Source organism: Oncorhynchus tshawytscha, linkage group LG13 (genome assembly GCF_018296145.1).
Source record: "Oncorhynchus tshawytscha isolate Ot180627B linkage group LG13, Otsh_v2.0, whole genome shotgun sequence".
Lineage (NCBI taxonomy): Eukaryota > Metazoa > Chordata > Actinopteri > Salmoniformes > Salmonidae > Oncorhynchus > Oncorhynchus tshawytscha.
Genome location: NC_056441.1, coordinates 95,627,690 through 95,649,287, shown reverse-complemented (window position 1 = coordinate 95,649,287; position 21,598 = coordinate 95,627,690). Strand labels below are relative to the sequence as shown.

The window sequence follows — 21,598 nt, the reverse complement described above, 5'->3', positions numbered from 1 at the left end:
ATCTGGAGACTGGCTAGGCCACTCCAGGACCTTGAAATGCTTCTTACGAAGCCACTCCTTCGTTGCCCGGGCGGTGTGTTTGGGATTATTGTCATGCTGAAAGACCCAGCAACGTTTCATCTTCAATGCCCTTGCTGATGGAAGGAGTTTTTCACTCAAAATTTCACGATACATGGCCCCGTTCATTCTTTCCTTTACACGGATCAGTCGTCCTGGTCCCTTTGCAGAAAAACAGCCCCAAAGCATGATGTTTCCACCCCCATGCTTCACAGTAGGTATGGTAGGTACAGTAGGTATGGTGTAGGTATGGTGTTCTTTGGATGCAACTTTGGATGTCCTCCAAACACGACAAGTTGAGTTTTTACCAAAAAGTTATATTTTGGTTTCATCTGACCATATGACATTCTCCCAATCTTCTTCTGGATCATCCAAATGCTCTCTAGCAAACTTCAGACGGGCCTGGACATGTACTGGCTTAAGCAGGGGGACACGTCTGGCACTGCAGGATTTGAGTCCCTGACGGCATAGTGCGTTACTGATGGTAGGCTTTGTTACTTTGGTCCCAGCTCTCTGCAGGTCATTCACTAGGTCCCCCCGTGTGGTTCTGGGATTTTTGCTCAACGTTCTTGTGATCATTTTGACCCCACGGGGTGAGATCTTGCGTGGAGCCCCAGATCCAGGGATTATCAGTGGTCTTGTATGTCTTCCATTTCCTAACAATTGCTCCCACAGTTGATTTCTTCAAACCAAGCTGCTTACCTATTGCAGATTCAGTCTTCCCAGCCTGGTGCAGGTCTACAATTTTGTTTCTGGTGTCCTTTGACAGCTCTTTGGTCTTGGCCATAGTGGAGTTTGGAGTGTGACTGTTTGAGGTTGTGGACAGGTGTCTTTTATACTGATACAGGTAATGAGTGGAGGACAGAGAAGCCTCTTAAAGAAGAAGTTACAGGTCTGTGAGAGCCAGAAATCTTGCTTGTTTGTAGGTGACCAAATACTTATTTTCCACCATAATTTGCAAATAAATTCATGAAAAATCCTACCATTTTTTCTTCTTCTCATTGTCTGTCAGAGTTGAAGTGTACCTGTGATGAACATTACAGGCCTCTCTCATCTTTTTAAGTGGGAGAACTTGCACAATTGGTGGCTGACTAAATACTTTTTTGCCCCACTGTATATATATATATACACACTATATACACACTCAGACACGGGTCTCGTGTCCATCCCCCCTAGACTGCAGGGCCAAAGGGGTTCGTAACAGTGTGTATATATAGAATTCTAATGACAGATTTCTAATGACTAGAGGGGTAATATTCACAATGTAGCAGACAGAATTCTAATGTCTAGAGGGGTAATATTCACAATGTAGCAGACAGAATTCTAATGTCTAGAGGGGTAATATTCACAATGTAGCAGACAGAATTCTAATGTCTAGAGATGAAATCCTTCTGACCTGTTCTTGAGTATCATAGCCTTTCTATTCTAGGCCCCTATACAGCTCTACCTGTGTGTTCTGTATGTTTAATGTGTTCTGAACATACTCCTCTTTAGGTTGTTTAACAGTTGTCTCCTCTCACTGGAGAATGGCACCCGAACATGTTGACAATTCATTTAGGATTTTCTTTTGCAGCAAACTGTCTGTGTTTCTCTAGAGACATGTTCATAATTGACATTTCATTCATTCATTATTTTTCAGGTCGTTCAGGAGTCAGAGTGGTGTGTATAGGAGAGGAAAGGCCCAGACCAGAGCTCTAACATACTACAGACGTCACAGCCCTACAGTAACATACAGGACCATCTTCTGAGAGGAGGCCCAGAGGTAAAGAGCAACATTCACAAAAACACAGGAAACACCTGAAGATAGGTTCACCCTCAGAAAACACAGATGTACACCGACAGACCCTACACGCACACTTCCACACGCACACTTCCACACACACACTTCCACACACACACTTCCACACACACACTTCCACACACACACTTCCACACACACACTTCCACACACACACATCCACACACACACTTCCACACACACACTTCCACACACACACTTCCACACACACACTTCCACACACAGACAGATAACTCAAGGAACTCCCAAGCTCACTCATTCATCTTGTCAGATAATTTCCTCTTGAAGGACAACAATCAATCAACCAACTGACAAATCAATCAACCTATCATCCAATCAGGATGTCTCGTTGGGGCCGTAAAGACGTGAAGAAGACTCCTGAGGTGATCAGGACGGTGACAGAGGGGTTAAAGTCTCTGTACCATCAGAAGCTCCTCCCCCTGGAGCAGCACTACGGTTTCCACGACTTCCACTCCCCCTCTCTGGAGGATGCAGACTTTGACAACAAACCCATGGTGCTGGTGGTGGGGCAGTACTCCACTGGCAAGACTAGCTTCATCAAGTAAGAGTTTAAACAGACAACTTGGTGCATTCAACATGTAAATACTTCTTACAAAAACAAGTAGTGATGAAGTCAATCTCTTCTCTACTTTGAGCCAGGAGAGATTGACATGCATATTAGCACTCGGTATACAATTACAGCTATGCTGCCCTGTTCACGCCAATTACATTTTTCCTAAGTCCCTCTTTGTGGCACCTAACTACACGACTGGACAGGAGTCCAGGTGCAACAAATCTAGAAACCTGTAGGACCTGCCTTGTTGATTGTCACTGATCTAATCTTCATTGCTCATGTTTCTTGGCTCAAGCAAGTCTCTTCTTCTTATTGGTGTCCTTTGTTAGTGGTTTCTTTGCAGCAATTTGACCATGAAGGCCTGATTCACGCAGTCTCCTCTGTCTGTAGCTTGTGAGGTGTGGAAACACTGTTGCTTCTGTGCATTTTGTTTTGTTGCTTTTTGTGTCGTTGCTCTGTCTGCGTGCTATGTGTTGCTTGTTCTATGTTGTTCTGCATGTGCCCAGTGCTCATTGTTTGTCTGTATGGTTATTGTCATAGTTTTTAATAACCTGCCCAGGGACTGCGGTTGAAAATTAACCGGCTGGCTAAAACCGACACTTTTACTGAAACGTTGATTCATGTGCACTGTTCCTGTAAAAATAAAACAAACTCAATTCCTCATAAACCCACAGGGATTTAACAGATTTATGTCATTTTCTTAATGTGTGCTTATTAGTAACTGGAATAAGTTGTTTCATAAGTGTCAAGTGCAGCGTCTGGTTGCTCCTCATTACACACCACAGACCAGCAGCGTCTGGTTGCTCCTCATTACACACCACAGAGCAGCAAATATGATTTATCATCAACATAGGAATCACAACAAAACTTCTTGTATGATCTGTATTACACTTTGGTTTTCCTAGATATGGCTAATATATTGTGATCACTACATCCTATGGCTTTGGATAATGCTATAAAGCAGATTTCTCAAGAAGTTTCTTCAAGTAGCCATTCAGATATACAGTAGCTGTCAAGTTCGTTACAGGGACAGATATTTTTCCTGAATGTTTAAAAAAAAAAAAATCTGTGTTATACTGCAAAACAAACATGGCTTTGATGTAATGTTTTGATAAGCACCTGCTCCAATGTGTGCGTCTGGCTAACGTGGTGGCGTTTGTTTGTCTGTGTGCGTCTGGCTAATGTGGTGGCGTTTGTTTGTTTGTGTGTGTCTGGCTAACGTGGTGGCGTTTGTTTGTCTGTGTGAGTCTGGCTCAGATAAAAACCCTGATTAAGGCTACACGCTGAAACGCATTGGTTTTAACAACACAGTTTAATGTGAATATGTTCCTCTCTCTCTGCGTCAGGTATGTGTTGGAGCAGGATATCCCAGGAAGCAGGATAGGACCAGAGCCCACCACTGACTGTTTCACAGCCATCATGCACGGCGAGGTAGAGGGAGTTATCCCAGGCAACGCTCTCATCGTCGACCCCAACAAACCCTTCCGCAATCTCAACCCCTTTGGAAACACCTTCCTGAACAGGTGAGTACAGGATGAAATCCATAATGAAGGTTTTTAAATATTCTAGAATGGTCCTTCTTTTGGAAGGGGGAGATGAGGATGAAAAACGTGAGAAACTAAGCCAATGAGATCCACCCCTTGCCCTCACCACCTCCTACAATGAAAGGAGAGCCAGGAAGGGAGAGAACAGAAAATATGTTTTTTGCTCTATGGAATTTCAAGTGTCCGTCCCAAATTTCAGAGTGGGGAGGGACTTGAGAAAGGGAGCGATATCTATATGGTGTTACGGGGCTGAATCACCCTGAGGTACTATCCTCAGCTCTAGTGTGTTTATCCTGTAGTCTGGGATGCCCTCTTTCAGAGGGATACCTTCTGTTGAGGCAAGCTGTGGCAGCTATGTTTGTTATACTGAAGCCATATCAACTGTAGGACTCAAACACTAGAATTACTGAAGCCATATCAACTGTAGGAGTCGAACACTAGAATTACTGAAGCCATATCAATCAATCAAATGTATTTATGAAGCACTTTATACATCAGCCGATGTCACAAAGTGCTATACAGAAACTCAGCCTAAACCCCAAACTGCAAGCAATGCAGACGCAGAATCACGGTGGCTAAGAAAAACTCCCTAGAAAGGCAGGAACCTAGGAAGAAACCTAGAGGAACCAGGCTCTGAGGGGTGGTCAGTCCTCTTCTGGCCGTGCTGGGTGGAGATTATAACAGCACATGGCCAAGATGTTCAAATGTTCATAGATGACCAGCAGGGTAAAATAATAATAATCACAGTGGTTGTAGAGGGTGCAACAGGTCAGCACATCAGGAGTAAATGTCAGTTGGCTTTTCATAGATGATCATTCAGAGTTAGAGACAACAGGTGTGGAGAGAGAGAGTCGAAAACAGCAGGTCTGGGACAAGGTCCAGGTAGCCGGAAAGTAGAGCATTGCAGTAGTCTAATATAGAAGTGACAAAAGCATGGATACATTTTTCTGCATCATTTTTGGACAGAAAGTTTCTGATTTTCGCAATGTTACATAGATGGAAAAAATCTGTCCTTGAAACAGTCTTGATATGTTTTCGTCAAAAGAGGGGTCAGGGTCCAGAGTAACACCGAGGTCCTTCAGTTTTCTTTGAGACGACTGTAGAACCATCAAGATTAATTGCCAGATCCAACAGATCTCATTGTTTCTTGGGACCTGGAATTAGCATCTCTGTTTTGTTTGAGTTTAAAAGTAAAACATTTCCTATCATCCACTTCCTTATGTTGCCCCCCATCTATCTTCAGCGCTCGTGCTGCTAGGCGACCTAAACTGGAACATGCTTAACACCCCAGCCATCCTACAATCTAAACTTGATGCCCTCAATCTCACACAAATTATCAATGAACCTACCAGGTACCTCCCCAAAGCCTTAAACACAGGCACCCTCATAGATATCATCCTAACCAACTTCGCCCAAGCCTTCCCCATTTCTCCTTCTCCCAAATCCATTCAGCTGATGTTCTGAAAGAGCTGCAAAATCTGGACCCCTACAAATCAGCCGGGCTAGACAATCTGGACCCTTTCTTTCTAAAATTATCTGCCGAAATTGTTGCCACCCCTATTACTAGCCTTTTCAACCTCTCTTTCATGTCGTCTGAGATTCCCAAAGATTGGAAAGCAGCTGCGGTCATCCCCCTCTTCAAAGGGGGGGACACTCTTGACCCAAACTGCTACAGACCTATATCTATCCTACCATGCCTTTCTAAGGTCTTCGAAAGCCAAGTCAACAAACAGATTACCGACCATTTCGAATCTCACCATACCTTCTCTGCTATGCAATCTGGTTTCAGAGCTGGTCATGGGTGCACCTCAGCCACGCTCAAGGTCCTAAATGATATCTTAACCGCCATCGATAAGAAACATTACTGTGCAGCCGTATTCATTGATCTGGCCAAGGCTTTCGACTCTGTCAATCACCACATCCTCATCGGCAGACTCGACAGCCTTGGTTTCTCAAATGATTGCCTCGCCTGGTTCACCAACTACTTCTCTGATAGAGTTCAGTGTGTCAAATTGGAGGGTCTGCTGTCCGGACCTCTGGCAGTCTCTATGGGGGTGCCACAGGGTTCAATTCTTGGACCGACTCTCTTCTCTGTATACATCAATGAGGTCGCTCTTGCTGCTGGTGAGTCTCTGATCCACCTCTACGCAGACGACACCATTCTGTATACTTCTGGCCCTTCTTTGGACACTGTGTTAACAACCCTCCAGGCAAGCTTCAATGCCATACAACTCTCCTTCCGTGGCCTCCAATTGCTCTTAAATACAAGTAAAACTAAATGCATGCTCTTCAACCGATCGCTACCTGCACCTACCTGCCTGTCCAACATCACTACTCTGGACGGCTCTGACTTAGAATACGTGGACAACTACAAATACTTAGGTGTCTGGTTAGACTGTAAACTCTCCTTCCAGACCCATATCAAACATCTCCAATCCAAAGTTAAATCTAGAATTGGCTTCCTATTTCGCAACAAAGCATCCTTCACTCATGCTGCCAAACATACCCTTGTAAAACTGACCATCCTACCAATCCTCGACTTTGGCGATGTCATTTACAAAATAGCCTCCAATACCCTACTCAACAAATTGGATGCAGTCTATCACAGTGCAATCCGTTTTGTCACCAAAGCCCAATATACTACCCACCATTGCGACCTGTATGCTCTCGTTGGCTGGCCCTCGCTTCATACTCATCGCCAAACCCACTGGCTCCATGTCATCTACAAGACCCTGCTAGGTAAAGTCCCCCCTTATCTCAGCTCGCTGGTCACCATAGCATCTCCCACCTGTAGCACACGCTCCAGCAGGTATATCTCTCTAGTCACCCCCAAAACCAGTTCTTTCTTTGGCCGCCTCTCCTTCCAGTTCTCTGCTGCCAATGACTGGAACGAACTACAAAAATCTCTGAAACTGGAAACACTTATCTCCCTCACTAGCTTTAAGCACCAACTGTCAGAGCAGCTCACAGATTACTGCACCTGTACATAGCCCACCTATAATTTAGCCCAAACAACTACCCAACTGTATTTAATTTATTTATTTATTTTGCTCCTTTGCACCCCATTATTTTTATTTCTACTTTGCACATTCTTCCATTGTAAAACTACCATTCCAGTGTTTTACTTGCTATATTGTATTTACTTTGCCACCAGGGCCTTTTTGCCTTTACCTCCCTTCTCACCTCATTTGCTCACATCGTATATAGACTTGTTTATACTGTATTATTGACTGTATGTTTGTTTTACTCCATGTGTAACTCTGTGTCGTTGTATCTGTCGAACTGCTTTGCTTTATCTTGGCCAGGTCGCAATTGTAAATGAGAACTTGTTCTCAACTTGCCTACCTGGTTAAATAAAGGTAAAGTAAAATAAAATAAAAATAAATAAAAATGTCTGAAACACAGGCTTCCAGGCAGGGCAATTTTGGGGCTTAACCATGTTTCGTCAAAATGTACAGCTGTGTATCGTCCGCATAGCAGTGAAAGTCAACATTATGTTTCCGAATTACATCACCAAGAGGTAAAATATACAGTGAAAATAATAGAGGTCCATCAACGGAACCTTGAGGAACACCGAAATTTACTCTTGATTTTTCAGAGGACCTACCATCCACAGAGACAAACTGATATCTTCCCGATACAAGATCTAAACCAGGCCAGAACTTGTCCGTGTAGACCAATTTTGGTTTCCAATCTCTCCAATAGAATGTGGTGATCGAAGGTATAAAAAGCAGCATGAGGACAGATGCAGAGCCTTGATCACCATTAACACCATTAACTTCTTGTCGCTGCCCATCCCTTTAGCGGGATAATTGTCATCAATAACCGCTGAATTGCAGAGCGCCACATTCAAATAATATTACTAAAAAACACAGCTTAGCATTTTGTTAATCCACCTGTTGTGTCAGATTTTGAAAATATGCTTTACAGCGAAAGCAATCCAAGCATTTGTGTAAGTTTATCGATCACTAGACCAAACATTATGAACACCTAGCATCAAAGTAGCTTGGTCACGAAAATCAGAAATTAGTAAAATGAATCGCTTACCTTTTGATCTTTGGATGTTTTCACTCACGAGACTCCCAGTTACACAAATGTTCCTTTTGTTCGATAAAGATAATTTTTATACCCAAAATACATGTTTGTTTGGCGCGTTATGTTCAGAAATCCAAAGGCTCGAGTGGTCACGACAACGCAGATGAAAATTCCAAGTACTATCCGTAATGTCCACAGAAACATGTCAAACATTTTTTTTTATAATCAATCCTCAGGTTGTTTTCAAGATATATATTATTGATTATATCAACCGGCACTGTCTTTTTCAGTAGGAGAGGGAGAGACGATGGCTGCCCAAGCTCTGTTGCGCAAGCAAACCTCACTCATTTTCAAAATAAAATGGGAGATTTTGAAACTGTCTAAAGACTGTTGACACCTTGAGGAAGTCGTAGGAAAAGGAATCTGGCTGATATCTCTTTAAATGGAGCAAAGGCAGGCTATGGAACATGGAGCTTTCAAAATAGAAGCCACTTCCTGGTTTGATTTTCCTCAGGTTTTCGCCTGCAATATCAGTTCTGTTATACTCACAGACAATATTTTGACAGTTTTGGAAACTTTAGTGTTTCCTAATCTGTGAATTAAATGCATATTCTAGCATCTGTGCATGAGAAATAGGCCGTTTACTTTGGGAACGTTATTTTTCCAAACATAAAAATAGTGCCACCTAGCTGAAAGAGGTTAAATGGTTGTTTACCACCTTCACGAGAGCAGTCTCAGTGCTATGATGGGGTCTAAAACCAGACTGAAGCGATTTGTATACATTGTGTTTCTTCAGGAAGGCAGTGAGTTGCTGCGCAACAGATTTTTCAAATGTTTTTGAGAGGAATGGGAGATTCGATATAGGCCGATTCGTTTTTTTTAAAATTCTGGGTCAAGGTTTGGCTTTTTCAAGAGAGGCTTTATTACTATACACATCTGGTGGATAGGGAGCCGTTTATTATGTTCAACAAAAGAAGGCCAAGCACGGGAAGTGCTTGGAATAGGGTATTTTTTGGAATAGGGTCCAGTTTGAAGCTTGACGGTTTAGAGGCCATGACTATTTTCATCAATGTGTCAAGAGATATAGTATTAACAATGTGAGTGTCTCCCTTGACCCTAGGTCCTGGCATTGTTGTGCAGACTCAGGACAACTGATCTTTGGAGGAATACGCAGATTTAAAGAGGAGTCCGTAATTTGATTTCTGATGATCTTTTCCTCAAAGAAGTTCATGAATTTATCACTGCTGAAGTGCAAGCCATCCTCTCTTGGGGAATGTTGCTTTTCAGTTAGCTTTGCGACGGTATCAAATTTATTCAGGATTGTTCTTATTCTCCTCAATTTAGTTGGAAAAATAGGATGATTGAGGAACAGTGAGTGTTCTTCGATGCTACACGGTACTGTCTTTCCAAGCTAATAGAGAAGACTTCCAGTTTGGTGTAGCGCCATTTCCGATCCAATTTCCTGGAAGCTTGCTTCAAGACTCGAGTATTTTCTGTACACCAGGGAGCTAGTTTCTTATGATAAATGTTTTTTGTTTTAGGGATGCGACTGCATCTAGGCTATTACGCAAGGTTACATTTAGTTCCTCAGTTAGGTGGTTAACCGATTTTTGTACTCTGATGTCCTTGGGTAGGTGGAGGGAGTCTGAAAGGGCATCTAGGAATCTTTGGGTTGTCTGATCATTTTTGCACAGCTTTTGATGCTTCTTGGATGGGGTCTGAGCAGATTATTTGTTGGAATTGCCAACGTAATAAAATGGTGGTCCGATAATCTAGGATTATGAGTAAAACATTAAGATCCACAACATTTATTCCATGGGACAAAACTAGCAGTGAGTAGGTCTGGAGACCTGTTGGACAACACCCACTGAGTCGATGATGGCTCCGAAAGCATTTTGGAGTGGGCCTGTGGACTTTTCCATGTGAATATTAAAGTCACCAAAAATTTGAATATTATCTGCCATGACTACAAGATGCAATCGGAATTCAAGCAATTTAGTGAGGAACGCTGTATATGTCCCAGGAGGCCTGTAAACAGTAGCTATAAAAAGTGATTGAGTAGGCTGCATAGATTTCATGACTAGAAGCTCAAAAGACAGAAACGCAGTCATTTATTTTTGTAAATTGAAATTTGTTATTGTACATGATGGCAACACCTCCTTTGTGGGATGCACGGGGGATATGGTCACTAGTGTAACCAGGAGGTGAGGACTCAATTAACACAGTAAATTCCCTATTTTTAGCCCTATTTTGAGATGTGAGGTGTCACAATCTCTTTCAATAATGGCAGGAATGGAGGACGTCTTCATTCCAGTGAGATTGCAAAGCGAACACTGCCTTGGTAAGTTTTGCCCATCAAGGCACAAACATGGTCTCAATTAATTTGGTCACCCATATCTGAACAATGGCGAACGGAAGACCGGGTGATGCGGCAGGTGCCGCTTCTCATACGAATGCTGTTTATCTAAAACATCAGGTGTACGCCGACCCCAGCTAAGTAACTCATGCAAAGAGTTAAAGCACAATTATGTGTTATCTCCAGTACTTTGCCATGATTGTCAGTTATGTAGCTGCTCTACTGATAATCTCAGTGCATCCTTGCAGGGATGACACAAATCTACTGCCGGAGAATACCAACACCAAACACATTGGTTCACCGTTCCACGGGAGCAGACCGTACACAGCATACCATAATGGCCAGGTCTACCTCTCTCCCTATTCCACTGAATCGCTTAGGCGTAACAAACAGTCCAACATTTATCGGAAACTACCTGTTCACTGCTCTCCGGGGATGTGCAACTCAACCCTGGGCCTAACATCACTGAGCCAGCCTCAACCCTGGGCCTAACATCACCGAGCCAGCCTCAACCCTGGGCCTAACATCACCCGAGCCAGTCTCAACCCTGGGCCTAACATCACCCGAGCCAGCCTCAACCCTGGGCCTAACATCACCCGAGCCAGCCTCAACCCTGGGCCTAACATCACCCGAGCCAGCCTCAACCCTGGGCCTAACATCACCCGAGCCAGCCTCAACCCTGGGCCTAACATCACCCGAGCCAGCCTCAACCCTGGGCCTAACATCACCCGAGCCAGCCTCAACCCTGGGCCTAACATCACCCGAGCCAGCCTCAACCCTGGGCCTAACATCACCCGAGCCAGCCTCAACCCTGGGCCTAACATCACCCGAGCCAGCCTCAACCCTGGGCCTAACATCACCCGAGCCAGCCTCAACCCTGGGCCTAACATCACCCGAGCCAGCCTCAACCCTGGGCCTAACATCACCCGAGCCAGCCTCAACCCTGGGCCTAACATCACCCGAGCCAGCCTCAACCCTGGGCCTAACATCACCCGAGCCAGCCTCAACCCTGGGCCTAACATCACCCGAGCCAGCCTCAACCCTGGGCCTAACATCACCCGAGCCAGCCTCAACCCTGGGCCTAACATCACCCGAGCCAGCCTCAACCCTGGGCCTAACATCACCGAGCCAGCGATACTCACTGGAGTGGAAAGCAGTGGATGGCCTCGTCCACTGATCGATGCCCGCTGTGGAAGTGGATGAATGCTATGGTCCCATGGTTTCTCTCGACTCACCTGGCTCCAGGATAGATTCAGACTCTTCAAACATACCCACGTCGCTGTATGCAATCCCTGACTCTGCTTCTGGTACGCAAGCTGTTTTAGTTGGTTCCCCGCATCCAGTGCAGGTGGGAGGGATTGTTAATGAATCAAAACGAAACAAAACGGCCTAAACCCAGCCGTCAGAAAACACAGAAAATCTAACTTTTTTTAATGTGTCAATCACTCTCGAGTCACCTGGGACCCACGAGCTAAGCCCAAGGGACTACTAGGGGGTCACTACTTGAACATTCGTAGTGTCATTCCAAAAAGTGATCAAATTCAACATCTACATAGTCTCCAACCTTGACTTCCTCTGCCTCTCAGAGACATGGCTCCATAAAAACTCTCCATATGCTGCTGTGATTGTGATTGGCTACAATGTCTTCAGGAGAGACAGGATTGAAGGAAGAGGAGGGTGTGTGATGACTTACATTAAAGAACATATCCGATGTAAACAAATTGAGTGGTCATGTGATAATGAACTTGAATGTATTGGCCTGAGCGTTACACTGTCGACCCAAATGTATTTTACCCTCATTAGAATGGGTAAAAAGTGTGTTTTTTGATCAGTTTAATAAAATGCTTAGGGAATGTGATTTTGGGAACGAGGTCATTTTTTATTTTTTTTACCCCTTTTTCTCCCCAATTTCGTGGTATCCAATTGTTTTAGTAGCTACTATCTTGTCTCATCGCTACAACTCCCGTACGGGCTCGGGAGAGACGATGGTTGAAAGTCATGCATCCTCCGATACACAACCAAGCCGCACTGCTTCTGCACCTGGCAACCTTGGTTAGCGTGCACTGTGCCCGGCCCGCCACAGGAGTCGCTGGTGCGCGATTTCCATACCGGCCGAACCCTCCCTAACCCAGACGACGCTAGGCCAATTGTTCGTCGCCCCACCCAGAGTCTCTGTTGGCGCAGCTGTCGCTGCAATACAGCGCCCTTAACCACTGTGCCACCTGGGAGGCCCTGAAAGAGGTAATCTTAATGGGAGATTTTAATATTAATTATGAAGACAACTCTTGTAGGAAATCCCTCAAACGGATCACTAATACCTTTGACCTTACACAGCTAGTTAAAGAGCCAACCAGGGTGACTTGTTGCTCTAAAACAGATTGATTTGGTGTTTAGTAATAAACCAGAGAGTGACTAAATCATTCAATATGGTTACTGGGCTATCTGATCATAACCTGACACTTCTAGCCAGAAACCTGTCTAAGAGCAGGATTAACCTCTCTACTGTTAGAAAGCCGGATAAAATAAGAATACCTAAGAGTGAATTAAACCATTTTGAAAACGCAATTAAGGGAATTAACTGGAATGATCTCTTGTCCTATACAGACGTGGAAGCCGATAGTCAGTCGGTTCCACTGGTTTCTTTGGCTCAGTGCTAGTAAATGATGCTCAACCTGTCTTCATCATAACGAGGTTTCTGAGTCAAAGGTGAACAAGGTGATTAGCTCACTAAAGAACTCTAAAGCCAAAGATGTGTTTGGGCTGGACTCTACCTTTCTTAATAACTACAAAGAGTCACTCATTGGCCCCATTACTAAGGTCACCAACACATTTATTGGTGTGGGGGTGTTTCCAAGTGTATGGAAGTTGGCCATAATAATGGCCATCTTTAAATCAGGCGACCCTGCTGACGTGAGTAACTACAGGCCCATTAGTATACTACCTGTGGTGTCAAAAGTTGTTGAAAAGTGTGTAGCAGAACAGCTGATTGCCCACCTCAACAACAGCCCCTTCACATTACACTCCATGCAGTTTGGCTTCAGAGTGAAACACTCCACAGAAACGGCCAACTGCTTTCTTCTGGAAAATGTGAATTCCAAGATTGACAAAGGGGGCGTTGTTGGGGCTGTGTTTCTGGACCAAAGGAAGGCTTTTGATACTGGGGCGGCAGGGTAGCCTAGTGGTTAGAGCGTTGGACTAGTAACCGGAAGGTTGCAAGTTAAAACCCCCGAGCTGACAAGGTACAAACCTGTCATTCTGCCCCTGAACAGGCAGTTAACCCACTGTTCCTAGGCCGTCATTGGAAACAAGAATTTGTTCTTAACTGATCTTGCCTAGTTAAATAAAGGTAAAAAAATTAAAAACCATGAGATTCTCATCGCAAAATTGTCCAAGTTCAGCTTTTCCCCCGATGCCTTGAGATGGATGAAATCATACCTTGAAGGCAGAACTCAGTGTGTCAGAGTGAGCTGTCGCCCACTCTTAGCAATGATGTGGGCATGCCCCAAGGGTCAATACTGGGGCCCCTCCTGTTCAGCCTGTACTTTAATGATCTGCCTTCTGTCTGTACTGGGTCTGAAGTTCAAATGTATGCAGATGATACAGTGAAATACAGTATGTGCATGCAAAGAGCAAACAACAAGCTGCACAAGAACTCACTACTGTAATGGTCCAGGTTACAAACTGGCTCAGTGACATGTTTGCATCTCAATGTGAAAAAAACGGCTTGCATGTTCTTCACAAAGAGGGCAACAGATGCTATTGAGCCAGATGTCTATGTGTCAGGGGAGAAGCTCCAGGTGGTATCTGATTTTAAGTACCTTGGCATCATACTTGATTCCAACCTCTCTTGTAAAAAGCATGTGAAAAAGGTAATTCAAATAACCAAATTCAACCTAGCTAATTTCCGATTTATACGAACTTGTTTGACTACAGAGGTAGCAAAACTGTACTTCAAATCTATGATACTCCCCACTTAACATACTGCTTGACTAATTGGGCCCAAGCTTGCTGTACAACATTAAAACTCATTCAGTCTGTCTACAAACAGGCTCTCAAAGTGCTTGATAGGAAGCCCAATAACCATCATCACTGTTACATCCTCAGAAAGCATGAGCTCCTGAGTTGGAAAAAGTTGTCAGGGACAGTTGTCTCTGATTGGGAAACATATTTAGGTACCCTTTTTTCCCACCTGTGTTTGTGGGAAGTTGTCATTGTTTGTTGGCACTATTGCCTGTAGCTTCACGGTTTGTTTTGTATGGTTTATTGTTTTTTGTCGGCATCATTCTTAAATAAACTCAAACGTACGCTCACTACGCTGCACCTTGGGCCTCATCCTTCAACAGCCGTGACAGCAATACACCGACGCATGTCTTGTATTCAAGATCCTAAATGGCCTGGCTTCCCCTCCACTCAGTATTTTTGTTGAAAAGAAAACCCAAACATATGGCAGCAGATCCACAAGGTCTACCATGGGAGCTGACTGTATAGTTCCCTTAAGGAAAAGCACCTTTTCCTTAGCACTTTTTTGCTTACTACATGATTCCATTATGTGTTATTTCATAGTTTTGATGTCTTCACTATTATGTAGAAAATTGTAAAAATGAAGAATAACCCTTAAATTAGTCTTTTTCCAAACTTGCTTAATAAAGAAGTTCCTCTGTAATTTCTCCTTCATGTGAATCGTTCTGTACAGCTGTTAATTTGACATTATTATTAAGAAAATCCATCCAATTTGCGTTGGTTAGTGGAGATGGAGGAGACTGAAACAAAAACATATGCTTAAAGTTCTTTATTTCCTCTTTCAAAATATCATTTGAATCATGGGTAACTCCCTCATTTGTAACAAGTTTCAGTAAATTATGTTTGGTAGCATTTCCATGTTGAAGATTAAAAAATAATTTTGTGTATTTTACCCCATATTCCATCTAGTTTGCTTTATTTTTTATAATATTACAGTTGATCTTTCTTGAATAAGTTCCTCCATTTCTTTTTGTTTTCCCTCTAACTTATTCTGTGCCTCATTTTGGAAATTGTTCCCAAGGATGAACCAGACTTGTGGACTTTTTGAAATACATCCACAGGTACACCTTTAATTGACTCAAATGGTTTCAATTAGCCTATCAGAAGCTTCTGAAGCCATGACATCATTTTCTGGAAGTTTCCAAGCTGTTTAAAGGCACAGTCAGCTTAGTGTATGTAAACTGGAATTGTGATAGAGTGAAATAATCTGTCTGTAAACAATTGTTGGAAAAATTACTTGTCATGCACAAAGTAGATGTCCTAACCAACTTGCCAAAACTATAGTTTGTTAATTAACAAGAAATTTGTGGAGTGGTTGAAAAACGTGTTTGAATGACTCCAACCTAGTGTATGTAAACTTCTGACTTCAACTGTATATCTCACTAGGTCAGGATTTTAAAATCTCCATATATCCACTGGTTCAAATATATTTGTGATTTTCTAAAGAGCATGGGAGTGATTGTGTAGTGTGATTTCCTTTTATGGTCCATTGAGGTATTTAAAACGGTATTATCTCCCACCATAATAATAGAGTCCAGTGTTGCTTGTAGGGTTGATACATTAAGAAGCCATGATCATAATTATTTGGACTGTATAGATTAAGGAGACAAATCGGTTTATGGTCCAATAACATATTTAAAATACTCTTGTGGATCTGTATGGATAATTTGCACATTTGGATCAAAGTTACTGTTAATTAATATTGTTACCATTTTGAATTTCTTTGCACATGGGAGAAATATATTTTGACCCCCCCCCCCCATTCCTTTTTTCCACACAACTTCATCTAAAATTGTTGAATGAGTTTCCTGTAAACAATAGATATTATATTCCTTCTCTTTTAGCTGGGTAAATACTGACCGTCTTTTCTTATTATCTGCTAAGCCAACTGGCTTTTACTTATTTCACCACTTACCATAATGAGATACAACTTTCAATTCTATTTATCAAAATATTTGTTTGTAAACTCACCATTTAAAAAGTACCATAGTGATTGAGTGTCCATATAGCTGTACCATTATATTGGCATTGCTACTAACTCATTTCCAAGATGGCGCCGACAGAAAGGGCTACCTATATTCTAGTCCTTAGGAAACTTTTCAGTATTTTGTTTTTACATTGTTAGCCCAGAAAATCTTGTGGCATTACAAACAGCCGGGAAGAACTATTAGATATCAGACCGACATCAACTTACCAGGAATACGACTTTCCCGAATCGGATACTTTGTCCGAACCACCCAGTGCATTTGAACTGAATCCAGAGGCTGACCCAAAACAACGCCGCCAGAGAAGAGGAAGACTGAGCGGTCTTCTGGTCAGACTTCGGAGGCGTACACACCACCCACCACTTCTGAGTATATTACTTGCGAATATCCAGTCTCTAGATAACAAGGTCAACGAAATCAGGGCTTTCCAGAGAGACATCAGGGATTGTAACATACTCAGTTTCACGGAAACATTGCTCTTTTGGGATATGCTGTCGGAATCGATACAGGCACCTGGATTCTTTGTGTCCTGCCGACAGGAATAAACATCACTTCAGGAAGATGGGTGGGGGTGTATGCTTCATGATTAATGTCTCATGGTGCAATTGTAACAACAAACAGGAACTCAAGTCCTTTTGTTCCTTATCTCCCAAGGGAACTATCATCCGGTTATTGTCACAGCCGTGCATATCCCCCCTCAAGCCGATACCACGATGGCCCTGAAGGAACTTTACTGGACTTTATGCAAACTGGAAACCAAATATCCTGAGGCTGCATTTATTGTAGCTGGGGATTTTAAACAAAGCACATTTGAGAACAAGACTACCTAAATTCTATCCGCATATTGACTGTAGCACTCGGCCTTGAAAAACACTGGATCACTGCTACTCTTTGGTGTTTGTCCCATTTTGTGAATTCTTGTTTGTTGAGTGGACCCCAGACCTCACAACCATGAAGGGCAATGGGTTCTATAACTGATTCAAGTATTTGTTGCTAGATCCTAATTGTATGTCAAATTTTATGTTCCATTTGATGGCGTAGAAGGCCCTTCTTACCTGGTCTCTCAGATCATTCACAGCTTTGGGAAAGTTACCTGTGGAGCTGATGTTTAGGCTGAGGTATGTGTAGTTTTTTGTGTGCTCTAGGGCAACGGCATTTAGATGGAATTTGTATTTGTGCAACTGGACCTATTTTGGAACACCAGTATTTTTGTCTTACTGAGATTTACTGTCAGGGCCCAGGTCTGACAGAATATGTGCAGAAGATCTATATACTGCTGTAGGCCCTCCTTGGTTGGGGACAGAAGCCCCAGATCATCAGTAAACAATAGACATTTGACCTAAGATTCTAGTTGGGTGAGGCCGGGTGCTGCAGACTGTTCTAGTGTCCTTGTCAATTTGTTTGTATAGCATGCCAAATTGAGTCAAGCTTTTTTGAAAACAACAAATCATAAGAAGGCTTTGCCTTTGTTTTGGTTAGTTTGTCAATTAGGGTGAATACGTAAGGGAGCCTGTCATAAGGTAATTTGGTGAAACCAATTTGACATTTGCGCAGCACATTGTTTTCACTGAGGAAATGTACGATTCTGCTGTTAATGATAATGTAGAGGATTTCCCTAAGGTTGTTGTTGACGCATATCCCACGGTAGTTATTGGGGTCAAATTTGTCTCCACTTTGTGGATTAGGGTGATCAGTCCTTGGTTTCAAACATTGGGGAAGATGACAGAGCTAAGGATGATGTTAGAGTTTAAGTATAGCCAATTGGAATTTGTGGTCTGTATATTTTATCATTTAATTTAGGGTAACATCAACACCACAGGCCTTTTTGGGTTGGAGGGTTATATTTTGTCCTGTAGTTCATTCAATTCAGTTGGAGAATTTAGTGGGTTCTGGTAGTCTTTAATAATTGATTCTAACATTTGTAATTGGTTCTGTATGTTTTTGCTATTTATTATTTGTTATAAAGACAAGCAGATTGGATAAGTGGTTTATCCATACATCTCCATTTTGGATAGATAACTCTTCGTATTGTGTGTTCGAATTTTCCCAGAAGTGGTTAGATTCTCTATGGATTCTTCACTTACACTGAGCTGATTTCTGACATGCTGTTCCTCCTTTTTCCGTAGTGTATTTCTGTATTATTTTTGTGATTCACCATGGTGAATGAAGGTGTAGGCTCAGGTTTTCTGGGTCTTTATGTTTTTGGTTGGATAGGGTTCTCAATTTCTTTCTGCTTGACATTTTTGGATTTGATAGGGAAGCTGAAAAGTAAAATATACTATTTAGGCCTTCTACTGGTAAGTTTACACCATCATTATTACAGTGAAACGTTTTTATTTCATTTGTCGTTGCCTAATTGTTTTTCGGTAGGTTTCGACACTACTTTCCTTCCATCTATAGTATTTCTTAATATTATTCAGTTCCTAATATTATTCAGTTCCTTTTGGCTTTGGCTTTTTAACCTCAGGCCTGGGATATTCCAGGATGAGATAGGGAAGGCTTTGTGTTCCATAAAGTGTCCAACGTTGTTTTCGTGTGGTTTAGGCTCGGACAATGACAGTAGGTGTTTCTCTCTCTGTTTGCGGCATGCTTCCTGTCCGGTGAAGTGCTGGTCTAGTTAAAGCCATCTTAATCAGGAAGTAGCGGTGTTGTTGTTAGTGGTCGCTCATTAGCAGATCGTATTGTTGTGGCTCTGACACAGGAGACCGTTTTCCTTCAGGAAGCCCAGAGTATTGAGAGCCCTGTTGGAACACAATGGGTCCTGGGCAGGGAGGGCTCCAGTACAGCAGCAATACCACAGTGTAGTCTGCATACCAAATGGCACCCCATTCATTAGTTTACTACTTTTCAAAAGTAGTGCACTACAGTATATAGAATAGGGTGCCATTTGGGACGTAGCCTTGGTCTGGTTCTTAGATCATGTTTAGCTGTTACCGTGATGATGGCTAATAACCGTGTTCCTACATCATCCACATTCTTTCCATTGATGCTAACTGATGGACGGGATGGGGGCTGGACGGGATGGAGGCAGGACTGGATGGGGACTGGACGGGAGGGGGGTTGGGGGGCCGTTTAGTGGAATGTTGGAAAGCTGCCCTGGCTTGAATAACCTGAAAGCAACCTGTGGGTGAACTATAGATGTTCATTACTCTAACTTATTCATGTTGTGCTATTGTGTAGTGTTATTGTGTTATGTTGTGTCATTGTATTGTGTCATTGTCTTGTGTCGTTGAGTAGTGTTATTGTCTTGTAGTGTTATTGTCTTGTTGTCATCTTATGGTGTTCTGTTATTGTGTTATATTGTGTTATTGTGTCCTGGTGTGTTGTGTTTTGTGTTGTTGGGGTGTTTTTTTGTGTTATTGTGTGTTATCCTGTTACTGTGTTGTAGTGTTTTTTTGTGTTGTGCTATTGTGTGTTGTTGTGTTATAGTTTTGTGTTTTTTTTATTGTGTGCTATCGTGCAACTGTTTTGTGTTATTGTGTTATAGTGTTGTGTTACTGTGTGTTTAAATTTTTTTTATTTATTGTGGTGTTTTGATTGTTGTGCATGTCTGCTCCCTTTTCTACTGTCATGTGATAGGTTACAGTGTGCGCAGCTGCCCAATCAGGTCCTGGAGAGCATCAGCATTATCGACACGCCGGGGATCCTGTCAGGAGCGAAACAGAGGGTGAGCCGAGGTGAGAAGAGCAAGGCTCAGGAGTGGACGGGACAAGGTGAGGAGAGACGCGCACAGATAAATATAGATAGACACACACAAAGATTAACTCACACACAGTTATATATATATACACACACACAGATTGATTGAAAGACAAACACACAGATAGATGAAGACAAAGACACACACACACCACACACACACACACAGATCAAATCAAATCAAATCAAATTTTATTTGTCACATACACATGGTTAGCAGATGTTAATGCGAGTGTAGCGAAATGCTTGTGCTTCTAGTTCCGACAATGCAGTAATAACGAGCAAGTAATCTAACTAACAATTCCAAAAAAACTACTGTCTTATACACAGTGTAAGGGGATAAAGAATATGTACATAAAGATATATGAATGAGTGATGGTACAGAGCAGCATAGGCAAGATACAGTAGATGATATCGAGTACAGTATATACATATGAGATAAGTATGTAAACCAAGTGGCATAGTTAAAGTGGCTAGTGATACATGTATTACATAAGGATGCAGTCGATGATATAGAGTACAGTATCAACGTATGCATATGAGATGAACAATGTAGGGTAAGTAACATTATATAAGGTAGCATTGTTTAAAGTGGCTAGTGATATATTTACATCATTTCCCATCAATTCCCATGATTAAAGTGGCTGGAGTCGAGTCAGTGTCATTGACAGTGTGTTGGCAGTAGCCACTCAATGTTAGTGGTGGCTGTTTAACAGTCTGATGGCCTTGAGATAGAAGCTGTTTTTCAGTCTCTCGGTCCCAGCTTTGATGCACCTGTACTGACCTCCCTTCTGGATGGCAGCGGGGTGAACAGGCAGTGGCTCGGGTGGTTGATGTCCTTGATGATCTTTATGGCCTTCCTGTAGCATCGGGTGGTGTAGGTGTCCTGGAGGGCAGGTAGTTTGCCCCCGGTGATGCGTTGTGCAGACCTCACTACCCTCTGGAGAGCCTTACGGTTGAGGGCGGTGCAGTTGCCATACCAGGCGGTGATACAGCCTGCCAGGATGCTCTCGATTGTGCATCTGTAGAAGTTTGTGAGTGCTTTTGGTGACAAGCCGAATTTCTTCAGCCTCCTGAGGTTGAAGAGGCGCTGCTGCGCCTTCCTCACGATGCTGTCTGTGTGAGTGGACCAATTCAGTTTGTCTGTGATGTGTATGCCGAGGAACTTAAAACTTGCTACCCTCTCCACTACTGTTCCATCGATGTGGATGGGGGGGTGTTCCCTCTGCTGTTTCCTGAAGTCCACAATCATCTCCTTAGTTTTGTTGACGTTGAGTGTGAGGTTATTTTCCTGACACCACACTCCGAGGGCCCTCACCTCCTCCCTGTAGGCCGTCTCGTCGTTGTTGGTAATCAAGCCTACCACTGTTGTGTCGTCCGCAAACTTGATGATTGAGTTGGTGGCGTGCATGGCCACGCAGTCGTGGGTGAACAGGGAGTACAGGAGAGGGCTCAGAACGCACCCTTGTGGGGCCCCAGTGTTGAGGATCAGCGGGGAGGAGATGTTGTTGCCTACCCTCACCACCTGGG

At 43.0% G+C, this 21,598-nt stretch overlaps 1 protein-coding gene across 3 annotated transcripts in view; it reads left to right on the top strand.

The window, feature by feature from the left end:
- The window catches only part of LOC112237563 (EH domain-containing protein 2), a 34,929-nt gene that overhangs the window by 2,235 nt on the left and 11,096 nt on the right, over positions 1-21,598 (top strand). For 2 of the 3 annotated variants that reach the window (XM_042296552.1, XM_042296553.1), the window contains exons 2-5: positions 1,697-1,819; positions 2,196-2,417; positions 3,776-3,952; positions 19,949-20,082. In XM_042296552.1, coding sequence (XP_042152486.1) covers positions 2,197-2,417; positions 3,776-3,952; positions 19,949-20,082 — 532 coding nt within the window. In that variant the 5' untranslated portion in view covers positions 1,697-1,819; position 2,196. The remainder of the gene's footprint in view (positions 1-1,696; positions 1,820-2,195; positions 2,418-3,775; positions 3,953-19,948; positions 20,083-21,598) is intronic. The other variant, XM_042296554.1, reaches the window with a different exon arrangement.